Below are 24,325 nucleotides of genomic sequence, written 5' to 3'. Positions count from 1 at the left end.
ACTGAAAGAGGTTTGTGTGGTTAAACTATTAGGTCAGCTGCTTAGAAGAGTGGTGATGTACACAGCAAAAGTAAGGTTAATGTGTGTTTTACCACATCAGTGTGAAATGACAGCACAGTTGGTGGCTGGCTGGTACAAAAGAGAGGAAATATAGATCACCTACATAGGTGGCATTTAATAACCAATACCTTTAAATAATTGACTGAGGACCACAGGCTCACAAAATGTCAAATGGTGCTGTTGGCCTTTTACTGCTGAGTATTGACTATAAACCCAAAAATCAGCCTTTAATCATTGTTTAAAGGACAACTTGAGGATGAGTTGATGTTAGACATAACAAGCCTGATTCCAGTCTTACTTAACACTGATGTAAATCAGCAGTAATAACAGTGAGATCAAAATCGGGCCCAAGTTTTTTTATTTTATTTTTATTTATTTTTAAATGTTCATTCCTGCCATTCAGTTTAGTTTTTGTATAAGGAAGTCTCCAATATAAAATTGCATCAGAGAAACTGTAGCCAAAGATGAGGCACAACTGTTAACCTGATATTCAAATCTGGTATGTGAATATTCACTGACCTCAGCTACTTTGTGTGTCTAGCTCTTTGGTGACTGTACTATGATTTCCATCTGTTGGAATTGCTGCATTCATCTGTCTTATTTCGTTTTATTCTAAGGCCTTAAGTGTTGAATCTAATGATTTATATAACAGACCTTTTGTTTTTATACGGAGTTTGTCCTCCCTACCCTTTTAAAAACCTTCCAATGTTTGATTTTTTTTTTCTTCCTCGCATCCTCCTATTCATAGAAAGTGTGGGAAGTAGGAAGGCAGGTGTGAATGCCTCATTAACCCCTAGTTGATCCAAGAAAAGATGTTGTTAAAGAGTTGATTGGTTTTAATGAAGGAAAGAAGGGGAGAGTATAACTCTGAATATAACTTCTAATAATGTTGGGAAAATATTTAACTCATGCTCATCTCAGGGTATGTCTATAATAGGGTGACCAGATGTCCCAGTTTTTGGGGCTTTTTCTTATATAGGCACCTCTTACCCCCCACCCCCATCCTGATTTTTCACACTTGCTATCTGGTCACCCTAGTCTATAATGTGATAGGAAGATAGCTACCATGCATTAAATTAAAAAAATAAGTGTACTTATCTTTCAGAGGATCCCAAAAGGCTTGTTACAAAAATAAGTAGCAGTATCGCCCTTTTACAGATGAGTAAACAGATGGTGACATCATGGCCACAGAGAGGTTCCTTTGCAGAGTCAGGAGTCACCTGACTTTCAGTTCTTGCTCTAGCCACCAAATAACTGCCTGCCTGCACTACTTCATGAAGATCAGCTTGAAGACTAACGTAGTGGATAAAACTTTGATTGACCTTTCATCTTTATTTAACTCCATATAGACGCTAAGTTGAGACACTAGGTAAAATGAATTTGGACCTCAGTTTGAGATCTTTGGTGAACAGTAGTCCATATCATTAAACAAGCACATATGTCACAATTTGGCATGGTTGGCATGCTCCCCCCTAGAGGGACCAACTAATCCTGCACAAAATTAACTAGCCTACCACTAAACTTTACCTCTAAAACCTAGAGAATAATACAGCTCTTCTAGGTCACAAGTCACTAAGCCGTGTGGCTGTAGTTGCAGCATTCACGCTGTGCTAGTAAATGGTGCTGCGACAGTTTCCATTACTGCCTGTCAGTTAAACCCAGGGTGTATTTAAAATGTGACCAGGGTGCCAAAGATTTAAATTAGATTTAATTTACATAGATCAAGAGGACAAATCAATATAATTAGTCAAAAATCAGATTGACTGAATTCACATTCTTGTCACAATGGGTCATGTTGTCACATTGATTTTTTATTTATTTTTAAAGCAGAATTCTTTATTGATTAATGACCCAGTATGGTTTATTTCCTGAAATGTTGTGGTTGCCAGACTTTATAGAGTATTGCCTTTTTAATGGAGGAAGCCAGCAAAAAAATTACCATTGGGCCTTATTTTCAGCAGTACTGAGCACTCAGAACTCCAGTTAAAGTCAGTGCAAGATGTTAGTTCTTAACACACCTGAAAATCAGTCCCAGACAGGCCTGGCAAAATGCATCTCGACACTTCATACCTGGATAATGCTTTAAGAGCAATAAACTTTACTTGAACTTTATTAGGAAGGACATATGCTGTTAAACCTGTGTACTAAGAAAAGCTGAATGACACTTTCAAACCATTTAAGATTTACCTCAACTAATGTCTTCTAATCCTGTTGATAAGTTTTACCAATGGGGTTGTTTTAATATTGTATGTACAGCTTTTTTGCTTAACTGCTTTTATTGAAATCAGTTACACATATCAAACAAACATTTAGTTAGTGTCAACTAAAACAACTTTCAGTCTTTTGTAGCTGTTCTGTTGGTTACAAGGTGTTCTCAGGTGAGGCTTTAAGCCATTTTCATTATTGTTTCACCTTCAGAGGTTGCCTTTGTTTGCCTCATCAGAGTTTAAAGGGGTAAACAAAAGAATTCTTTGTGGTAAAAGTGAAGATTAAAGCAGCTTTGAGCCTCTGTGTGAAACATAACTACCATAACAAAGATAAATACAAAAACCTAAGAGACCAGAACTGTAAATCACTAATAAAAAAAAATCAACAAAAAGAACAACAAATGAAAAACAGAGACTGGGGGGGGGGAGTATTAAGATGAATGGAATCACTATGCTTGAACAATAATCAGTGTGTTATACAATCTTAATGATGTTTTATAACTACAGTACTGAATGATGTGCAAGTATGGTATTAAAAACAACCCACACAGGTTATCTATTGTGTTTTACGTGCCTAGTGCTCCTGGGCTTAAAGGGGTGTGCAGCACATAATAACTATTTTTTAAACATAGCTCTCTTGTCATTTTAGCTTCTTGAGGTGTGTCAGATCCTTCAATGTCTCAGATCATTGGCTCCATGTGGTGCCTCAGCATAAACTCTGTTGGTGACATCCCATCTCCCACAGTACTCTGCTGCAGCATAGAACTAGCCTTGGATAGGAGTCAGGAAAATATATTTTACTACGGTAAATGGAGGTGTACTGTATGACTTCAAAAGTAGTTTATATGCTGAAGAATATAAAATAATCCTAAAAAATGAAAAGATTGTTGCCAAGCATACCTTGTAATCTAGGAAAATATTCTCTTATGTGAACTTGGCAAGGCTGTCTATATACTTAAGTGCAGTGCTGTGGTAGTTGATGCATCACTAGCATAATCTCTGCTGCTGCATCACTCTGAAAAACTCCCAGAATCTGTGACTTCAGGTGACCCGGAATTAAGCAGAGCGCACCCTATTTTGCTTTTGCAGTGTGTGTCACTCTGCATAGCTAGAATAAGAAATGTTTGTTTTATGTGAATGAAGAATTGATGGAGGCAGCACAAAGAATTGTTTTGGGGCCCCCAAGCAGTAAATGATAGAGCTGGTGGGTCAGAGGAATTGGTATTGGGAAACAGATCATTTCATCTCTAGGTCTCCCATCCAGATCTCTTTGGCCAAAATTTATCATCTGGTGGTAGTTTGGTGACCTATTTGAAATTATCGTATAGTATCAGTACTGGTGTCTCCATCATAAAAACCACAACTGGTACTAATACATGCACTTCTTGAAATTTTTATCAGATTGGCCAATATTTATGGGGACTGAACTATTTTCCCTCCCATAGTGGTAGTTTAGTAGGCCAAGGGTTGAGCCATGTTTGTGTGTGTGGTGTGAGGAAACTTGCACTATTATTATCTTCACAGTACTGTTCTATAGGTGGAGAGAGGATTTGGGATTCCAGAGCTGTCAATCAGGCACCTTTTGTAAGCTAATCTAAAGCCAGTTGAAATCAGTGGGAGGTTTTGCATTGACTATGGTGGGCTTTGGCACAGACCATAAATTGACATGAAAAAGAAAATTAAAAATAGCTTGCATTTCTGTGTGTAAAGTTGCCTTTGGAAACTACTTGTTATTGGAGAAACTCTCAATGCCCCCATCTTATAAGTAGCAGCACAGATGTGAATAGATTCATATGTTTTTCCAAGTAATGAGCACAGATTATTTATGCCTCCTTACATATCATTCATCTCTTTGCAGGTCGAATTTGAGTGGCTTAGGCAGTTTTGGTTTCAGGGCAAACGCTATAGGAAGTGCACTGATTGGTGGTTTGAACCAATGGCAAAATTGGAAGGATTCTGGAAAAAGATGGAGTTTATGGTAAGTACTAGCAAATAGCCTAAAGCTCTTAAGAACCTAATTCTGCAGATGCTTTGCATGCAGAACCCATTGTAACTGCGTTGTAGAATCAGGCTTTAAATTTTCAATATTTGTGTGCTCTCTATAATGCCAGTGATTCCTTCCAATCCCGCAGCAAAGCAGGAGAGGGAATAAAATAGCAAAACAAAATGAACAAAACCAAAAAACAACAGAACATGTTGCTTAGTGTCTATTTTGACTACTGTAAAGTATAATGGCAAAATACTGGGTTATTACTTCATAACGATTTGTCTTCACAGGAAATTTTCAGCGCTATCCCCATATAGCACCAAGGTAGCTATTTTCATATAGTACCAAGGTAGCTAGCTCTACTGGTAAAAACATCTGTATGCAGTTTCACCAGTGCTTGTAGTAGACCAAGAATAGAGAAGAATGCTAGTGAACGCAAGGCTAAATAGTGTCTTGAGCAATGCTAGTTGTGTGGCTAAGATCATTATGTCCTTTGAAAATATATCCCTGCCCTTGTCTTACACTGGGGATTTGCATTGGTGGCCAGCCATTGATGTAGCTATACCTGTGCAATCCATGATGTATTACTGCGAAACTGCTAGAAGACTCTGTTTGTACTGGCACAGTTTACTGTAGTTTCAAGTATTTGCCTGTCTACAAGAAGTTTTTGCACTGGTGACTGGCTGTAGATGTCTGTAACTACGGCCAGGTCTACACATGGAAGGATTTGCCAGTAAGATATATTATACTGGTAAAGTGCTCCTAGTGTGAACACAGCTTATACCAGCAAAACTGTCCTTTTGCTGGTATAGTTCTTCTAGTGCCCTGAGTGAAATAAGCTACACCAGCAAAAATGCAGTTTTACTGGTATAACTGAGTTTACACTAGGGACTTTTGCCAGCATACCAATGGTGATCAGGTATCACACTTCATTACATACCTGACTGACATAGCTATGTTGGCAAAACTTTGTAGTGTAGACCTGACCTTGGACAAATCCCCACTGTAGACAAGAAGCCTGAATATCTGCTTTGAGTAGTTGTTAGGTTTCTGTGGCATTGAATTTGGACCTGATCCTGAGAGTTGTAGAGTACTGACAACTCATCAACGTTAGTTACAGGTACACAGATCAGGCCTCATGTGTAACTTACAATTTGAAGAAAGTTTCTTCCTTCACTAACAATAGCAGATAACAGTTCACACTATACCATGAACAGAAAAATGTTTTTGCCTACTGGAGCTCAAGTTCTACATCGTGCGCTTTTTCTGCAGCAACTGGTATCACAAACACTCAAAACATTACAGAAAACCAGAATGTAGATGTTTGTGCTCCTACCAGCTGCAGAAAGAAATCAGAGAGCCCTGGATTTTACCAGTGAAGAAAGAAGTGATTTGTAACTTTTATTTTTTTTAATGCATTTGTCTCTCTTTTTTAAATCCACATGCACTCCCATTCTGCTGATGTTTTTCGATCTCAAATGACTTATCATTTTTTAAAAAAGCTTTTCAGTTTATTTTTCCTTGAAATAACAATCTATTTTCTTGTAACACAAAGACTTAGTGAGGCAGACGCAAGATTGTTTGATTGTTATTTTATAACCATTGTGTGTTGGGAACATGGAAAAACAGCACACACAGAAATTCTCAAGGGCTAGGTTTTCTGCAATTGGTGTGACATTACCATGTGTCTCTAATTAGAAACATGGTGGCGTCAGTGTATCTCCTTTCAACAGGCCTCAGGATGATATTTATCAGCAAACTGAAGGCTTAGGCCAAGACAGAAGCTGCTTCTAATTTAAATTTTAAAAATTGCTTTAATGTTTTATGATTTCTAACACATTAATCACAATTAATTTCAGCTATTGAGGGAGACAGTAGAGAATTTTAATTGAGAATGTCTGTTGTTTTGATGAGTCTTTAAGTAAATTTGGTGCTTACTGTATTTGGGACCCAGAAGCAGCCTTTTTTAGTTTTGTTCTTTCTCTTTATACCTGCAGCATGTATCACAGTCTTTTAAAAACTGACAGTAGGGGGCATTGTTGAGCTGCAGTATTAATGTAACAACAATACTGGGCTTGAGAAAATACATAGAAATTTAGCATTAACTGTCAAGAATGATCCCTGTTGCTTCAAGTTAGCTGTAATCTCTAAGATTCCATAACACAGGAAATCAATTGTGGGTTAACAAATTCAACAGCAATTTAACATAAAAAGTGCAGTGTTTTCGTGCACATTTGGATTCTATCAAAATAAGTTAAATCAAAACAACATTTCTGGAGGTACCTGCCAGTCTACTGTCAATATATTTCTGTAAATTATAATCATTTTAGCTGAATGAGTATAAAAAATCATTTTAGTGTATAATTTAGAAAAAAATCTAAATTCTGAATGTCTTGATACTGTTAATTTTGTCTGTACAGAAGCACTATTGGGGTTTCCTTCTAAAAGGAAATACTTTAATAAGCAGTTAATTTTTCTTTACCTTTATATGAGCCATACAACTCTTATCATGCATTTTTACATGTATATATCCAGAATTTTACAAAAGCAAGTCTTGGTCTCTCTGTTTTTGTTTTATGTTTTCCTGTTTAAAGATAAATTTTTATAAAAAATATTTTTTCCAAAACTGCTTCTAATTCTGCTAACTGTAATTGCTCCAGTGTCGCAACAAAATAATAATTCAAAAAAGTTTAAGCCAATGTCTCCAAACCTCAGGGCTCTATTTAATATTTTTATACATTATAGTAAGCATACAGTTTTATCATAATGTTTATTCCTGGCATTTCTTTCCCTGAGGATAGTTTTACTCAGGGCTCACTCTTGTGATGTAAATGTTAAACCTTTCATTTGAATGACATTCTGATAAAACATCACATTTCCCCATAATATTACCTCATGAATTTATGAGCCCTTAAATCCAAAGCAGGTTGACCAGTCTTCACCGCCCTTCCTCCCCCCCTTAAAAATATGAAGGCTATTCAAATGTTTGTATTAAAAAAAAAAAGTCATCCAAGATTACCACATTATCATGTGCAACATCAGGATAAGTGCTCACTGAATTCAAAGAGAGAGTTACCATTTGAAAGGGACTGTACAAGCTTTGCTTTCTGGGTAAAGAGAAGTCTGAAAAGCTGAAATCTCATGTGATGTGAAGAAGTCTTGCTGTAGCTGTTCTGAGATTCAGGGGAGAGACAATTTGTCTCTCAGGGTCTGATATCATGCAAACCTCACAAACTGACATTTATTTTACCTATAAAAATGTTTAATACTTCAGCAAAGCTGTGGGAAAAGAAAGAATTAAAAATAAGGAAATGGGGAAATTCTAAGACTTTTTTTTTTTAACTCTAATGTAAATTTGGTCAAGTAAAATGTGAATCACTGGTATGGTTTTGTTTGTGAAATGAAAAGTGAATCGACTTTGATTTTACACCTGAATGACAAATCTTCAAGATTTTGTTAACATATCTAATGTTCCTTTTAAAAAATGAAGACACTAGTAGTGTTGTTTGTCATAAATTGTATTTCCTGCTTTGACAGACCATTTTGCAATGGAGCAACGTATTTATATAGCAGTTGGCCTTAATAACCTTTATTGACTTTAGTGGGTAAGAGCCAAGACTGGGATTATTAAAATGTATCGGTTTCATTGCAGTATAAAATCACAACATATATAATTATGTTAGGTAAGCTAGGCTCCATTTCATCCCACCCATTTATGTAGGCATTTGGCAAGAGGAAGAAAATTATGGCACTAAAATGTACAGAAATATAGAAGTGACTTGGAGTTTTAATAGCATAACTGTTTGTCTACTGTAAAAAGGTCTCACTTGAAGGCATGAAACATACAGAAGCTAAGCGTAAGCTTTTGGCATTTAATTGTTAATAAAGTAGTCTAAATTCAGGAAATCTCATACCATTTGCTTTACTGTTTTGGCATGCTTAAACAGTTAATAATGATTAAATGCAGCATACCATTCATTTTAATTTATAAATCTACTGTACATACAGGAATGTATAAATTTTATGTGATTATAATGAATGAAGTGTCATTCCATGCAGTCTGGTATCTTGAAGCACAACTGTTTCATCTTAGAGGTTCAGAGATTATTTTTTTTTAGTACCAGTACAACTAATCATGCTCTTCTTGTTGTTGTTATCCTCAATGGTACCTTTCTATCATTCTTTCACTTAAATTGAAATTGGAGAGACAAAATATTTACTTGTTAGATTATTTTTCTTTGTTTCCTTTTTGAATTCTATTTCATTATTTGCTACTGTTGCTATATATGAAGATATTTCAGAGTTTCTGCTATAAGCCACTATTGTCAGGAGCTTATAGATTGGTGGTAAAAATTGAGTCTAGGTTGAAGCTTAAGATATAGAATCTCAGTCCAGGACTGTCATATTGTTTATATTTTTCCCAACATTTTAAAAGGTTTAAATGTGTATCAGTGCCAAAATAACTATGATGATCTATAAGGCAAACAGTCTATCTTTTTAAAAGGAATCCTCTGAATTTTCTGTTATTTTGACAGTTTTAAACAGCTAAAATTAGATTCAAGAAATTGGCAGGTTGATTGGTTAATATCTCTTCAGGGCTTTGAAAATGTAAAGTGTTATGTAAGTGCCAGATGTTATCAGGATCTGATTTCGACAGCCAAAAGTTAGGAAATTTTGAATTAAGGCTTAAATTCCATCCCTAACTTTCACATTGTGCTTAGATATTGCAGTTGTCACAGTCCTGTGATGGAGGGCCTCAGACTGCCAGGTGATCATATTTGCCTACTGAGCTGCAAAACATGGCTACTTAAAGGACTGAATTTCAGCCATAACTCCTGAATTTCTGGGCTTTTCTTATCTGCTTATACCAGACCCTTTAAATAAAGATACTTTTTTGTTAGGTCAATTTTTATGCATACCAGGATTGAAATGTTCAGAGAAATTTACCCTTACTTAAAAAACTAATACTGAACTCTGGTATTTTTATTAGTTTCTTTCCTTTTTCTATCCCACTAATTTCTTTGACTCCAGTATTTCCACTCCTCAGAAAAGAGAGAGCACGTTCAGCATTGTTTACTGGAGAATCATTAACAAAAATTTTAAAAAATAGTCGTGAACATCATCTTCCTAAAATATATATTTACTATTCTGAGAGAATTCAGACTTAAGCTTCCAAAACAAAATATGTGCTGAAAGCACAAAGGAGTGTGTTTATGATTCTCTTTGAAGTGTTTTTGCAACAGGATAAGGAAAATTTTAGAAACTGTCTGATAGTGTTCAGGGTAAATACTTAAACCCCTTTAGAGAATTTCACACACAGATACTGTGCAGTAGAAAAAAGGATACTTATGTTTCCTAAAGCTGCTACAGCCTACAGCTTTGTACTTAAAGACAGAGGTGTTGAATAGAATTCTACTGAGGATACATCCAGTGACAATATCTACAGGAACATCAGAGCAAACCAGTGGATAGCACTTTCTATTTTTAACCCTTACATGAGCTAGTTGAGATCTGAGCTCTGTTGGTATGAAGCACTTCTAACATTTCTATTACTAACTGGCAATGTTGAGATGAAAAGCCCTGTAACTCCTATGGTATACTTAAAAAACAACTCTTGAAAACATGAGGGTTGGCATAACCCAGCAAACTCAAAGCTGAGGCCTGGCTACCCCAATTTGTGTGCAATAGGGTATCGGATACATGTCAGGGAGGGAGTTAGGTCAGTGTTGTGAGGTAAGTGTGTGGTTGGGAGTGGGGGTTACCTTCAGTTTTAAATTACTAGACTTCTGCTACAAAATTTAATGTTATTTAAATAAGTTCCTCTCTCTCTCACTTTTATATGCATATATATATATACACATCCCAATCTACAATCAGATTCATGGAATCTGATATCTGGGCCCATATTGAACCCTGTAGCCTTGACTGGCACACTGTGCAGAGACAAGGGTCTCCCTGCACAGATCAAATTGCAGAATCTGTACATGCATGCACGTCCACGTATGTATGTGTGTGTATACATCAGTTTATTGCAATTGTTATGAATTAAGCTAGTCTCCTAACTAAAGGAATTATACAAAGGTATAGCTAGACATAGAGTATGTCTTCAGTGCTTTATACTGCCCCATCAGAGTCAATGGGAATTATATCATAGACTTCAATGGGAGCAGAATCAGGCCTTTAATCATGAGGCTAGCATGGTTTTTATATATATTTATTATGCTGTATTTATGCTAATATCTTGGATGAACACATATGCACCACATGCATGATCTATCTTTGATTGATCAGTTACTATTTACCCACTTTTAGAGGCTTATAACTTGTCTGTTGTAGTATTATTGTACTGTCACTTTTAATAGGCTGATTATTGATCCAAAAGCCCATCATAAGTTTTAGAGAGCCATTTCATTGTTTAATTTTATAAATCTGATGAAAATTGTGACGACTTTCTGCTGAAAATATGTATTAACTTCTATAGAAAAATGCAACACCTATGTGGTTGAAACTTTTTTTTTTAATTAGACCAATTATTCAGTTTATTCTCTGATATACTTCAAGTAAATGGCTATTAGTGTTGAGTTACAGGGCCACAGGAATGATAAGAAACACAAAACTTCTATTTTGTTTGTACTCATTACTTAGAAGTGTGTGAATGTATGTGTGTGTGTGTAATATGTTAAAAGGTATGGTTGTGGGTTTAAAAAAGTTTCTGACCAGAGAACTTTTTATTATGACAAAGTTATAAACTACGGGAAATAAATCATTGAGTGTGATTAAAATGTCATCATCTGCTGTAATTTTTCACAGTACAGCGAATACTTGTTAAACCCTTTTTTTACTGCTAGCTCTCTTTAGTGACTTGACCATCACTTTGTGATGGGTGTTGTCATTCCCATGCTAGCTGCTAAGGCCTAGTGGAAATTCTGTAGCATGGACAGATATAGTTGCATTTTACTCATAATTTGTAAATGTGGATGGGAGCAAAAGAGAAGATGCTTGTCTAACAGTCACTATTTCCAGGAACTGTGCCACTCCTATTCTGTCTGATCCCCAATCCTCTCTCTTATTAGCAAAATCATAGGAGAATAGCTCTTTTTGTAGCTACTACAGGTTGTTTTTTTTTTCAGAATTTCATTTATGGTAAAAATCACATCCTACTTTTTACAGATAAGGAAGTTGAAGCTCAGAATAATTCAGTGACTTGCCATGTAAGGCACTGTGGTCTGGTGGATCAGGTCTGGAAATGGGAATCAGGAAACCTGGGATCTTCTAACCCTAGTTCCATCACCAACTTTGTGTAATCTGAGCAAGTAATTTAAGCCTGATTTTCAAAATCTAGTGCCCCTAAGTCAAAATTTCTGTGTCTAAAATAGGTATTTAGGTGGCAAACTTTAAGCACTGTTATCAATTTCCACATCTGTTTTTTACCATAACCGAAAATATACAGAAATTATGGTAGCTGTAAAAGAACTATTCACTATCATCTTGCCAGTGAGAGAGAAGATTTGAGTCAGTGCAGATCTGTGTGGGCATGAGGTTTATCCGCATGGATCCAATTGTAAAGTAAGGTCCAGTGATGACGAGCTCTGCCTCAAGAGGGCAGTGCGTATGGGCAAAGTTCTGTCTGAGTTAATTGAATTGCAGGAGTTAGTCCCATATTGCATATCCTGATCATTCCCCATATAAAATCCAGGAATCCATTTCAGTTTCCAGTCCCGGCTCTTATGAGCTCTTGGGCAAGACTTTTCTGCACTTTTCATTTATTTTGCTTACTACACACACTTCCGTTTAGTAATCCTGAAGCTGTAGTCACAATAAAATGCAGCTTATCTATTTAATGTTTACCATGCTGCCGCAGGAAAGTAATTATTGGCTTTTCTCAAATGTCTCTACTTAACATCAGGTTTTGGCAGCCCTCCTTGGACCGCCAGTGAATCTGAACTCTAAATAATTCTCACAGCAGAGTTTTTATATTAAAGTTTAAGCGTAACAAATCTTCTTAAGTTGTTTTCTATGTAATAATGTGATTGTTTATCACAATTGGACTAAATGGCATCCCTTTTCATAGGACTCATTTTGAATCTTTTAAAAATAATAGTAATAGAGTGGCTTAAAGACCAGTGACAGGGCGTCAATTCAGATGTGGTGTCAATGAGAATGGTGTCAGTGGAGTTACACCCGTGATGCATTTTCCCCAGTACTTAGCAGGTGACATTCAGCAAAATGTGTTGTTGGAGGCTAAAGGAAATTGTTACAGTTTGTGTTGCCTAGATGTTTAGAATCAATATAGTTATGCAATAGCTAACATGACTCAGATTTACATATGTATGTTTAATAACAGCATTTTGGCCTTGTATCTCAAGTGCTTTGCAAATGTTAATTGATAAAGCCTGCCAATATTTCTGTGAGCTTGATAAGTAGCAGTCTGGCCATTTTGCAGATGGTGTTGTGGGTCACAGTTTGAATGAGTGAATTGTACAAGTTTACACAGTAATTCAGTGGCAGAGAAAGCAATAGCATTTAGGATTGTCCCATTACCCATTGCACTGCTTTAAGTATTAGGCCTCATCTTCTGTCCTGTTTCACATTTCTGGCTGGAGAAATAGCAGTTCTAAGTTGCAAGCACTTTGCAGTATCAGGCCATTAGCATTTACACATTTGCACAAAAATAAAGAATGAACATATTGTTTCACTATAATGAGATATGTCCGTGTAGAAGGATTTGGATGGCAACTATTTTACAAACCACCATATGCTGATGCTTTTCCCCCAAAGCCATGTCTACACAGAGGTCCATGTTGTGCCTCCTGGAATTCCCAGGTGAACAGAGGCAGAGCACCTACTTGAAAACCTTTATCAGAGACAGCTTTCTACCCCCTGTGCACTAGCCATCTCTTCATGGAGAGAGGGACAGAGCCATGGCATCTCTTCTGTGGTGTGTGCTCTCTCAGGACAGTGGGGATGGAGCAAAATACAGACCTTGTAACTCTGTATGGTATTCACATAGACACACAGTGGGAGGTGCACAAGGAACCCTGACTCTAAATTAGTCTGAGACTCCATACTCTTTTTGGAAGGCTTAAAAAATCACTGATAATAAATAATATTTTGCACTTATATAGGTCTTGTCTAGTTACTCCTAAGCAATGTGTTCATTAGTGCAGCAGCACAGTAATTGACATAGTCTCTCTGAGGAATCACAGTAAAGCTAGGCTTACTACCCTACTACAGTTTTGAAGATGTACAAAAAATGTGGCAAATGCTTAGCTTCAATTACCTCTCAAGTGTTTTATTTATATATAATATGTCATGTGTCTACATATATATCTGTATAGCTATAGTTGTCAACCATAGCATTATTGTAATTTCTCTAAGGAACTGTGTCAATCAAAACCTTATAGCTTGCATGATGATTGTAAAAAAAATGGAGGCTAGAAAGATAGAGAAATGACTGCTGAAAACTCATCATACTGATGAAAATATCTAACTAAAGAAAACAAAATAGCCAACTGGGCCCCGGTTTCTTTAAAAAAATGTTACTGTGTAAAACAAAGACACTAAAGGGCTGGTTTCTCAACTCTTTTTTCCTTTGCTTTTCATCTATTAGATGTTCTTGTTAAATCTAAAATATTGTAATTGAATCACAGCATTAAATGGCTTTTCTGACAAAACAGCAGATTTGGGCTCTTTACTGCTAGTTTCAAAAGTAATATATATAGAGAGAGCACAGAGACAAAAATTGAGCACATAGATGTATAATCCCAAAGGAATAAACTGACTTTTGCTAGACAAGCTGAAAGCTGATTAAAATATTTCTCATCCTTTGGGTATGCAACAGCTTTTGATGATGGAGAGCATATTAATATTCAGCTTAGCTGCTTGTCGACACTTCAGACAGGTCCCAGGAAAGAATCTGAAATTGACCAGGTTTTCTCACTGTGCCAGAAATCTTTCTGAGACGCAGAGCAGCACCCTTGCACCAGCAGGAGCAAAGATAAGCATTTTGCGTTCCTATTTAGCTACTTTTTTATTTGACTAGAAAATTGCTTTTAGACATTTTGAAAGGTTTAAAGAATTATTTTAACAACATGAACTCATTAGATGCAGCAAAGGCAAGACTTGGAACTAAATTTAGCTGAAAACAAAGATGCTATTATCTATTATGTTTAAACCTCTTTGTATGAACTGTTTGCAAATACACTGACTCAAATGGTAGTATCAGAGACTTAATTATACAATAATTGCAGTTAGCATAGTCCCAGAGATGTGGACTTTTTTGAGTACTATTCTCTCAGTTTGCACTATTCCTTTATAGCACAGTACCTACCTTTCAGGCAAGAAGGGAGTCTTAGCAGCTGATACTTCTGCTGCTCTTTTGCAGGCAGGCTGACAATGTGGGGTGTTGGCTTCTTCCTCTATCTCCCGTGACTGAGTACTCAGTATCTCTACAAAACATGTAATGTGCTGCATGAGGTGCCTTTAGGATTGCTCCAGGGCTAAATATTTCCTGTAATAGGTGAAAGAGCAAGGCTTAATCAGCTTAGTTAACTTAATTAAGCTGTGATTTTTCTTGTGGAACAGCCTAAAGTATAACACATTTATAAATTCTATTACATAGATGAATCCTATGGTTCTTGTAGTAGGTCTGAAAAATGTTGAAATAGATTAAATTTGCCAGTAAATGGACATAATTTAAAAGCAGATATATTTTACTGAGGCTTTCAGTGGATTTTAATAGTCAGGATTTAAAGACATTTAAAATCCAGAGGCTTCATTTATTAAGACTTTGGCCAGCTGTATGTTGAGATCATCTCTTATCCATTCTCCCTCAATCTCATCATCTTCATATGGAGACAACTTGCTATTCATGGATATTACCCTTCCTATGTGCAATTAGAAGAGTCAGTTGATTCTGTGGCACTATCCAACTCTATTTCTGGACTTGGTGGGGAGAAAGCACTGTTGTGGTATGGTCAAGAGGATATGCATCCTTTGTCTCCACCAGTCCTTCCTGGTTATCACTACTAAATATGAATGTAGTTTGAGCTGCACCATCCTCCATGATGGGAACCGCCTTTTAAAAAGTCTGTCTGAATGTATCTTGGGGGAGCTTTGGCATTATGATTCCAATGAAACCCATCCTGCTAGAGAGCTGGGGAAAGCCGCTTCATTAGAGAGTACAACCTAGTATTCATAGCTTCTATCCCAGGGCTATTCGTGGCTTGACTTGAACCCTGAGCTGTAATGAAATAAATATTTATTAAAACAAAAAATATAAAAAACCAACAACAAAACCCCCACTTACTATGAACTGTATGAAAATTCTGTACTGAATGTGTTTGTATATACTAATATTTTTTCTATTTTTCTCAGAAGGCCAACTTTGTTCTTTGCCCATTTATATAAGTAAATAATTAAATGCCAACATACCTATACATACAATTCATGGCAAACAAATGCTCATGTGCATTTTACCTTTGATTATGAGCTACCCAACATACAGATAAGTTGCTCTTTGTAACATCTGCCTGTCATAAACCAGTTAAAGATAAGTTTTGTCATGTTAGCATCCAAACAGCAGAGGGAACTAAGATACACATAAACACATTGCACAACTGGTAGGCAGATGTTAAATGCTAGGACAATGGAGTTGATATGATCTGTTTTCACCCTCTTGCTGTCCAAAGAATTTGGTTACTCTTAGATTTCTGAAATCTCTCCATCATATGAAATTACCCTATCATCTATCCCTTTACATTTTTATCTTTCTAAGTTGTATAAAGTAGGGCTAAAAATATAGAATTATTTCAATCCTTGACAGGTGTTGGGTGGCTAGTAATTTTCTGTTGTTTTTCACCAGCTATTATTGTAGATATTTGTTCTTGAGTAAAGGTGTGATCCTTGATTCTTCTGTAAACTTATAATCCTGTGTTTAAATTGCCACCATGTTTTTGCTATGGAAATATTCCATGATGTCACAAATTCACAGCAGAACCAAATGAGGATTGTAAGGGAAAGAGGAAGCCCTTGTTTAAACAACAAATGTCTTTGATACTTAGCCAAAATGGCAATGGAAGTTACTTAAAGTATGTTGAAAGGTAATGGATTTTAAAGTAATAAAGATGTAACCAAATGTGTTCCACAGTGCAAAAGTCTTTCATTTAGCATTATGTAAACATAGTTTTTAGTGTTTTAAAATTATATGTATGCTTGTAAAAATGTGTGAATTATTTTGTGAGAGAGTGTAAGGGAGATATAAAATATGTGTGTTCATACATTTAAGTATTAAGTTCTCCTCCATAATACCGTGAGTTATTGAATCCTTCTGAACTGATACAATGTTAGTTTCTTATTTTAGTAACCTTCCACTGCTTCTACATAATTCTATGGGAGACTTCAGCATTTCTTGATTATATACAGTGTTATAATTTCCTGATGACTGGTTATATTATTTGTAATGCAATGGGTATTAATCCTTTGGCAATTAACACCCTATTTGAGTCACTAGAGGTCAAGGGTATGTTCTTTCATTAGAGCAGTTAGTGAGTTTTTCCTCTTTTATATATCTCCGGGTTTTTTTCCACTGATGTTTTTGTGTTTTCTGTTTTATTTGAAAATGACTATACCTTTACTTTATTATTTTGTTGTTGTTGTTGTTGTCTACCTCCTTAAGGACCCAATCTGGTCCATGCTGTCAGTGGAAGTGGGAGCACAATAAGGCTCTATATTCTGTGTGTAACAAGTAGCTCCTCCAGTATTCCATACTAATAAGTAAGGGCGCCAGAACCTTTATAGAAATGAGGGGAGGACTCGGAGGAGGCAAGGCCAAAGTGCCCCCTTCCTTCTCCAACGGTGAGCCAGCTGCCTTCTCTTCTGGCACCACAGCAGCCCCTGGTGGGAAAAAGGTGTAATTGCAGCACCTCTCTGGCCAAGTCTGCAGGGGACATGAATTGTGTGCTTGTTTCTTTTGTTAAAAAGTGGATGGACACGGCTGGCGCTGGTGCTAATAAGTCCTCCTCTCTCCACCAATGATAGACAGGCAGACGGATGATTTGAAGCAACAGAAATTTCCCATCAAAAGGGGTCATTCCTGCTACTGTATGCAGGAACCACTTCCTGCTCATCCTCGATAGGAGCCGATGCTGTATGTCAAGCTCACCTCAGGAGCCACTTTAAAGAAAATGCCTGGAATACAGCAAAAATAAAAGGGCCTTTACCAGCTGTTCTGAGTGAAGGAACCTGTTTATAACCTGTAACTGGTCCCCTTACAGGCATCAACATGCAGGCCACAGAGTTCGTAATATGGGTACCTCCTTCCCTTCTCCAAACCAGCTGTATGACCTTCTGTCTTTTGATGGGACATAAAGAGGAAAGGTAAAGTCATGTGTGTCGGCTTCTTCTTGCCCTTCTGCAATTGAGACAGGTAATAGTAATGGGAGATTTGATTATTAGAAATACAGATAGTTAGGTTTGTGATGACCAAGAGAGCTGCGTGGTATATTGCTTGCTGGATACAAAGGTTGCAGACATCTTGAGACATCTAGACAGACTTATGTGCAGTGCAGGGGAGGAGCCAGTGGTCGTGGTACATGTAGCTACCAATGATATAGGAAAAGGTAGGAGAGAGGTTCTGGAGGCCAAATTTAGAGTGCGAGGTAAAGAGAGCAAAGTCCAGGACCTCCATGGTGGCGTCTCTGAAGTGCTTCCAGTTCCATGCGCAGGGCCAGTTAGACAGAACTTCTTAATGTGTGGATGAGATGATGGTGTTGGGAGGAGGGATTTAGGTTTATTAGGAACTGGGGAACCTTCTGGGAATAAAGGAGTCTATAAAGGGGATGGGCTCCACCTAAGCCAAAATGGAACCAGATTGCTGGCATGTAAAATTAAAAAGGTCATATAGACGTTTTTAAACGAAGAGCTGAAGAAAGCCAGCAGGTGTAGAGGAGCACATGGTTTGGACGGACAAATCCCTTAGAAGAGGATTTATTAAAGGTGATATTAGTAAAGAGGAGAGGATAGAAGGTAAAGTACAGGTAGAAACAGAAGAGAAACAGTCAAACGCAAAAGAGTTCCATTCAGTTACAGGGCTGCCCAGAGGATTCATAGGGCCTGGGGCAAAGCGAGGGAGCTGTGGTGCTTGTACTCATCTGGAGGCGGTCCGGGTCTTTGGCGGCATTTCGGCAGTGGGGGGCCCTTCATTCGCTCCGTGTCTTCGGCAGCACTGAAGGGCCTCCCTGCCACTGAAATGCTGCTGAAGACCCGGACCGCTGCTGGGCCCAGGGTTCGTGGGGCCCCTGCCGGGCCTGGGGCAAATTGCCCCACTTGCCTACCCCTCTGGGCGGCCCTGTTCAGTTACATCACATGAAGGCAGACAACTGAATATTGACAAATTTTATAAGTGCCTGTATACCAGTGGAAGAAGTTTAACTACTAAAATGGGTGAACTTGAGTGCCTGGTATTGATTGAGGATATTGATATAATAAGCATCACAAAAACTTGGTGGAACGATGATAATCAATGGAACATGGTAATAGCAAGATACAAAATATATAGGAATGGCAGAATAGGTTGCATTGGTGCAGGAGTGGCACTATATGTGAAAGAATCTCTCTGGATAGAAATTCCAAGCTTGAGTAATAAGAGTATAACAGTATTCCTGATCACCTGACCAGGATGGTGACGATGATTGTGAAATGCTCAGGGAGATTAAAGAGGCAACAAAAACAGAAAATCCACGTTAATGGGTGATTTCAACTATCCCCATATAGACTGGGAAATGTCAGCTCAGATGGGATGGAGAGAGAAAATTTTTAGACACAATTAATGACTGCTTCTTGGAGCAGCTAATCCTGGAACCCACAAGACAATTCTTGATTTAGTCCTAAGTGGCGCACAGGATCTGGTCCAAAGGCGAGTATAGCTCAACCACTTGGTAATAGTGAACATAATGTAATTAAATTTAACATCCCATGGGGACGGGAGAAGGAGGATACCAAAGAAACCCACCACAGTAGCATATGACTTCAAAAAGAGGAACTACACAAAAATGAGACTAGTTAAACAGAAATGAAAAGGAACAATGCTTGCAAGCTGCATGAAAACTTTATAAAAACACCATAATAGAGGTTCAAACTAAATTTATACTTCAAATAACAATAAAAAAGTAAGAGTACAAAAAAAAAAAGACCATCATGACTAAACAACAGAGCAAAAGAGGAGGTTAGAGACAAAATTGGAAGTCATATCCTACTTAGGAAAATAGAAAGGAGCATAAACTCTGGCAAGTCAAGTATAAAAGTATAATTAGGGAGGCCAAAGAGGAATTTGAAGAGAAACTAGCAAAAGACACAAAAACTAATGGCAAAATTTTTCTTTAAAAACATCAGAAGCAGGAAGCCTGCCAGTGGGACTACTGGACGATTGAGGTGCTAAAGGAACACTCAAGGAAAACAAGGCTGTTGCAGCACAGAAACTAAATGGATCCTTTCCATCGGTCTTCACTGCAGAGGATATGAGGGACATTCCTGCACCATTCTTTTTAGGTGATAAATGTGAGGAACGGTCACAGATTGAGGTGCCCGTAGAGGAGATTTTGGAACAAATTGATAAATTAAAGAGTAATAAGTCACCACGACCAGACGGAACTCACCTAAGAGTTCTGAAGGAACTCAGATTTAAAGTGCAGAACTGCTAATTGTGGTATGTAACCTATCACTTCAGTCAACGTCTGTACCAGATGACTGGCAGAGAGCTAATGTGATGCGATTATTAAAAAAGGCTTCAGAGGTGATCCTGGCAATTACAGGTCAGTAAGCCTAACTTCAGTACCAGGCAAATTGGTTGAAACTATAGTAAACGAAATAATTATCAGACACATAGATGAATAGGATAGGTTGAGAAAGAGTCAACATGGCTTTTGGAAAGGGAAATCATGCCTTGTCAATCTATGAGAATTCTTTGAGGAGGCAACAAGTATGTGGACAGTTGGACATAGTGTACTTGGACTTTCAGAAAGCCTTTGGCAAGGTCCCACACCAAAGGCTCTTTAGCAAAGTAAGAAACCACGGCGTAAGAGGGAAGGTCCTCTCATTGATCAGAAACTGGTTAAAAGACAGGAAACAAAGGACAGGAATAAATGGTCAGTTTTCCCAGTGGAGAGAGGTAAATAGCAGGGTCCCCAAGGATTAGTCCTGGGACCAGTGCTGTTCAACATATTCATAAATGATCTGGAAAAAGGAGTAAACAATGAGGTGGCAAAGATTTCAGACAATACAGAATTACTCAAGATAGTTAAGTCTAAAGCAGACTGCAAAGAGTTACAAAGGGAGCTCACTAAAGTGGGTGACTGGGCAACAAAATGACAGATGAAATTCAGTGTTGATAAATGCAAAGTAATACACATTGGAAAACATAATCGCAACTATACATACAAAATGATGGGTCTAAATGAGCGGTTACCACTCTAGAATGAGATCTTGGAGTCATTATGGATACTCTTCTGAGCACATCAGCTCAATGTGCAGAGGCAGTCAAAAAAGCGAACTGTGTTAGGAACCATCAGGAAAGGGATAGATAATAAGACAAGAACTATTGTATTGCCACTTTATAAATCAATGATATGTCCACACCTTCACTACTGTGCAGTTCTGGTTGCCCCATCTCAAAAAAGGTATGTTAGAACTGGAAAAAGTACAGAGAAGGGCAACAAACATGATTAGGGGTATGGAACAGCTTCCCTATGAGGAGAAATTAAAAAGACTGAGACGTTCAGCTTGGAAAAGAGATGACTGAGGAGGGCTGTGATAGAGGTCTATAACGTCATGAATGGTGTGGAGAAAGTGAATAAGGAAGCGTTATGTACCCCTTCACAGAGCACAAGAACCAGGGGTCACCCAATGACATTAATAGGCAGTAGGTTTAAAACAGACATTGGGAAGTACTGCTTCACACAATACACAACCAACCTATGGAACTTGTTGCCATGGGACGTTATGAATTCCAAAAGTACAAGTGGTATCAAGACAGAATCAGGTAAGTTCATGGAGGATAGCTCTATCAATGGCTATTAGCCAAGATGGTCAGGAACAAAGACCCTGGCTCTGGGTATCCCTAAATCTCTGACTGCTAGAAGCTGGCATGGGACAACAGTGGATGAGTCACTTGACAGATTGCCCTGTTCTGTTCTCTCCCTCTGAAACATCTGGCACCAGCCACTGTCAGATGACAAGATACTGAGTAGATGGACCTTGGTCCGACCCAGTGTGGCTGTTCTTATAATATGTCTTCTAGGTGCTAATAGAGGTCCCTGACCCTGAATTTTCAGCTGCCTGATAGCCTCTGCTTTTCCTTTGCTTTCTTGTATACCTCAGTTTAGGGATATCAGAACTTTCACTGATACAGCTATTACTATGTCAGCCCCATCCCTCTTTCACCTAACCATAGAGATTAGCTGCTCTGTAAACATTATGGCCCTGACCCTTGGAGTTCAGCTGAGCTATGCTCATGGCAGGACCCAAGCAGGGAAAAGGAAGCAATAGTGGCTTTTGCTGGCTTTGTATTCCCTTGATCCTGGGGCTGGCTGAACATTGATTCAGCTCCTGGGGTCATTTAGACCTTCCCTGGTGTGCTGAAAATTGTGCCAGCTGAAGTGTCCCCCAAGGTCCTGTTACAGTAGACAGGATCTCTAGAGCATACAACCACTCTGGCCCTACCCCTGTCCCTGGATGTGACCCTAACATACTCCCTGTGTCCAGGGCCTTCAGGGGAGGGGTGAAGCACAAGACTCGACAGCACCCAGAGATTCCCTCATCCCAGGGCAGTCCTTCCTAGTCTACTTTCTATGGGTGTCCCACAAGGGCACCTACCTTGGCCTCTCCTCGTCTAACTTTGAAACCTTTCTTTGGCTGATCATATCCATAGATGAAGCTTCTAATATCACCTCACAGCTGAAGCTCTGTAAGAAGATATGGTTATCTTCTCTAATGGTTAGGCCATATGAGCTGTGTGTCTGCACACAGCAAGTGGTCAAAGAGCAAGAAAAACTTGCTTGTTGACAGGCTGAAAATGAAGAGAGCTGCTCACTTGGCACTTCTACACTTCACACCCCAGATGCTAGTAAATCCAGTCCTACTCAGTCCAGGCAATGCTGAAGTGGTGTCTTAGTCCTCCCTTGATTGTTGAGTTAAGAGTCTAGCTCCCTCACAGAGGCCTTTCCAATTCTGAAATGGGCAGAGAAGAGTCCCTCCCCTCTCAAAGCAATCTAGATAGCTAATAAACTCAGCATTAAAGTAGACTGGCTCAGCTGTTACAGTGTGGGTCCTGGGGAATTGGAGCCTTAGTCCACAAGTATTTCACCAGGATATTGCAGGATATGGAGAACTCCAATAATATACTTGTTTACCACCAAATGCCTGTTTTCTCCAGTAGATTCAGTGGTCTTCTAGCACTAGGGATAGTTCCATTCTTTATTCCTTAGAATCTCTCTATGCTTTTATCCTTTCCCTGCTCATTCCCGAGGGAGAGATGCTTGTGTCTAACTATTCCTCTGATGAAGCTTTCCTCTTTCCCCCACTCCTTTGTGTGATTATACGTGCGCTCACTCGCACTGATACCACTCTCTGGACTGGCTTCATGGCTTGCTGGAGTACCATGATTAGTGCTGTTTTTGCCTTTGTGGCAATATTTCAAGCTCTCTGTGACAGACAGATGAAGAGATATTACTTGTTCTACTCTACCATGCAAGGAAAAACAGTTCAGACACTGCGGACAATTAGCCTTATTTTGTGGGATAAAAAGCAGACATGCTAAAATTTTAGGGGGACTATTTTCCTATGCATACTCCAGGGGGAACCTTGAATATGGTAGTGTGGCTTTCTACATGACTTTCTGTTTAAGCTTATTTTACTGCTGTCTGCCATTCAAGTACTGGCCTGTGGTTAGTTTTATTTCACTTGTACAAATATGAAGCAGTCGTTTGGCTTCTTTCTGTCTTTTCCCCTTTCCCCCAGCCTTCAGTCAGACTTCATTAGTTTCATTTATGCTATGAATGGATGACCCGTGCTTCTGTTGTTTTTCTGCTCTGCAGAAGGAAGGTGAATGCATAGCACTCCTGTACCACAGAGCATGAGGAGAGTGTGGGGAATTGTGGGAGGGAGATTTTGGTTGAAGAAAAGTGTGGAAGATCTAGTGAGGGAGGAGGGAGAGCATGGAGGTATTTAAGGCAAGGGGATATTGTGGGTTGTGTGGGGGAGAACCTGGAAGGATTTAAGCGGAAAGGAAAGGGAGGGTGAGCAAAGGGAATTGAGAGAGAAAGAGTGTCTGAAGTAAGGGGGAGAGACGGAACAGTGTAAAGAGAAGTGGGATCAGAGATTAGGGAGGGAAGACGAACACAAAAAGAATGATGGAAGATGCGAAAAATTTTAACGGGGAAGAAGAGGAAGATTTATATCAGAGAGAGTGAAACTGTGGTTTTAATACCTTTTAAATGTACATTGTAGTGAACCACGTGAAGAAAATTCTTCATTCTTTGTAATTAATATGAAAATCTAACCATTTATTTTAAAGCTGGTGTTGCATCTATTTTATTATGTGTTTTTCATCATCGTTATGCATTAAGGAAGGTAGAAAATCTACATTAAGTGATGGAAGAGGAAAAATTCAATGGATAGATATCTGCTTTCCTGAGCTTATATGTCTTTCACTGTCTGGTGGCCTGTTCCTCAAACCTTATTCAGGGAAATCTCTGATTTACCTCAATGGACGTTTTGTCTTAGGTAAGCACTGCAGGATTTGGCCAAAAGAATCTCGGATCTAGTCTAATAATCTTTTTCTACATATCTACATATCTACATTTCTCCATTCAGAGAAATGTTTAAATAAAAATATAAGCCCTTGCATCTAAAGACAAGAGGTGTACAAATTATTAAAAACAAATGGCACAACTACTCAAAATCTGATTTTTGTATCTTTATGAACTGTTAAATGGGTCCATATTTGACATTTTTGTGAATTATATTTCGTGTTAGGGCTATTCTAAGAGAAAAGCAAGTTGGAAATTTGCCTACAATT

General features: G+C 38.2%; 1 protein-coding gene across 3 annotated transcripts in view; it reads left to right on the top strand.

The window, feature by feature from the left end:
• FTO (FTO alpha-ketoglutarate dependent dioxygenase) overlaps positions 1–24,325 on the top strand; it is a 335,884-nt gene that overhangs the window by 113,386 nt on the left and 198,173 nt on the right. For 2 of the 3 annotated variants that reach the window (XM_044987017.1, XM_044987018.1), the window contains exon 7: positions 4,126–4,245. In XM_044987017.1, the coding sequence (XP_044842952.1) occupies positions 4,126–4,245 (120 nt within the window). Of the gene's footprint in view, positions 1–4,125; positions 4,246–17,528; positions 17,632–19,644; positions 19,791–24,325 lie in introns of those variants that run through there. The other variant, XR_006573405.1, reaches the window with a different exon arrangement.

This window comes from Mauremys mutica, chromosome 14, assembly GCF_020497125.1.
Source record: "Mauremys mutica isolate MM-2020 ecotype Southern chromosome 14, ASM2049712v1, whole genome shotgun sequence".
NCBI classification, from domain to species: Eukaryota; Metazoa; Chordata; order Testudines; family Geoemydidae; genus Mauremys; species Mauremys mutica.
The sequence above is the reverse complement of the archived record's forward strand: the minus strand, read 5'-3'. Positions and strand labels throughout refer to the sequence as shown.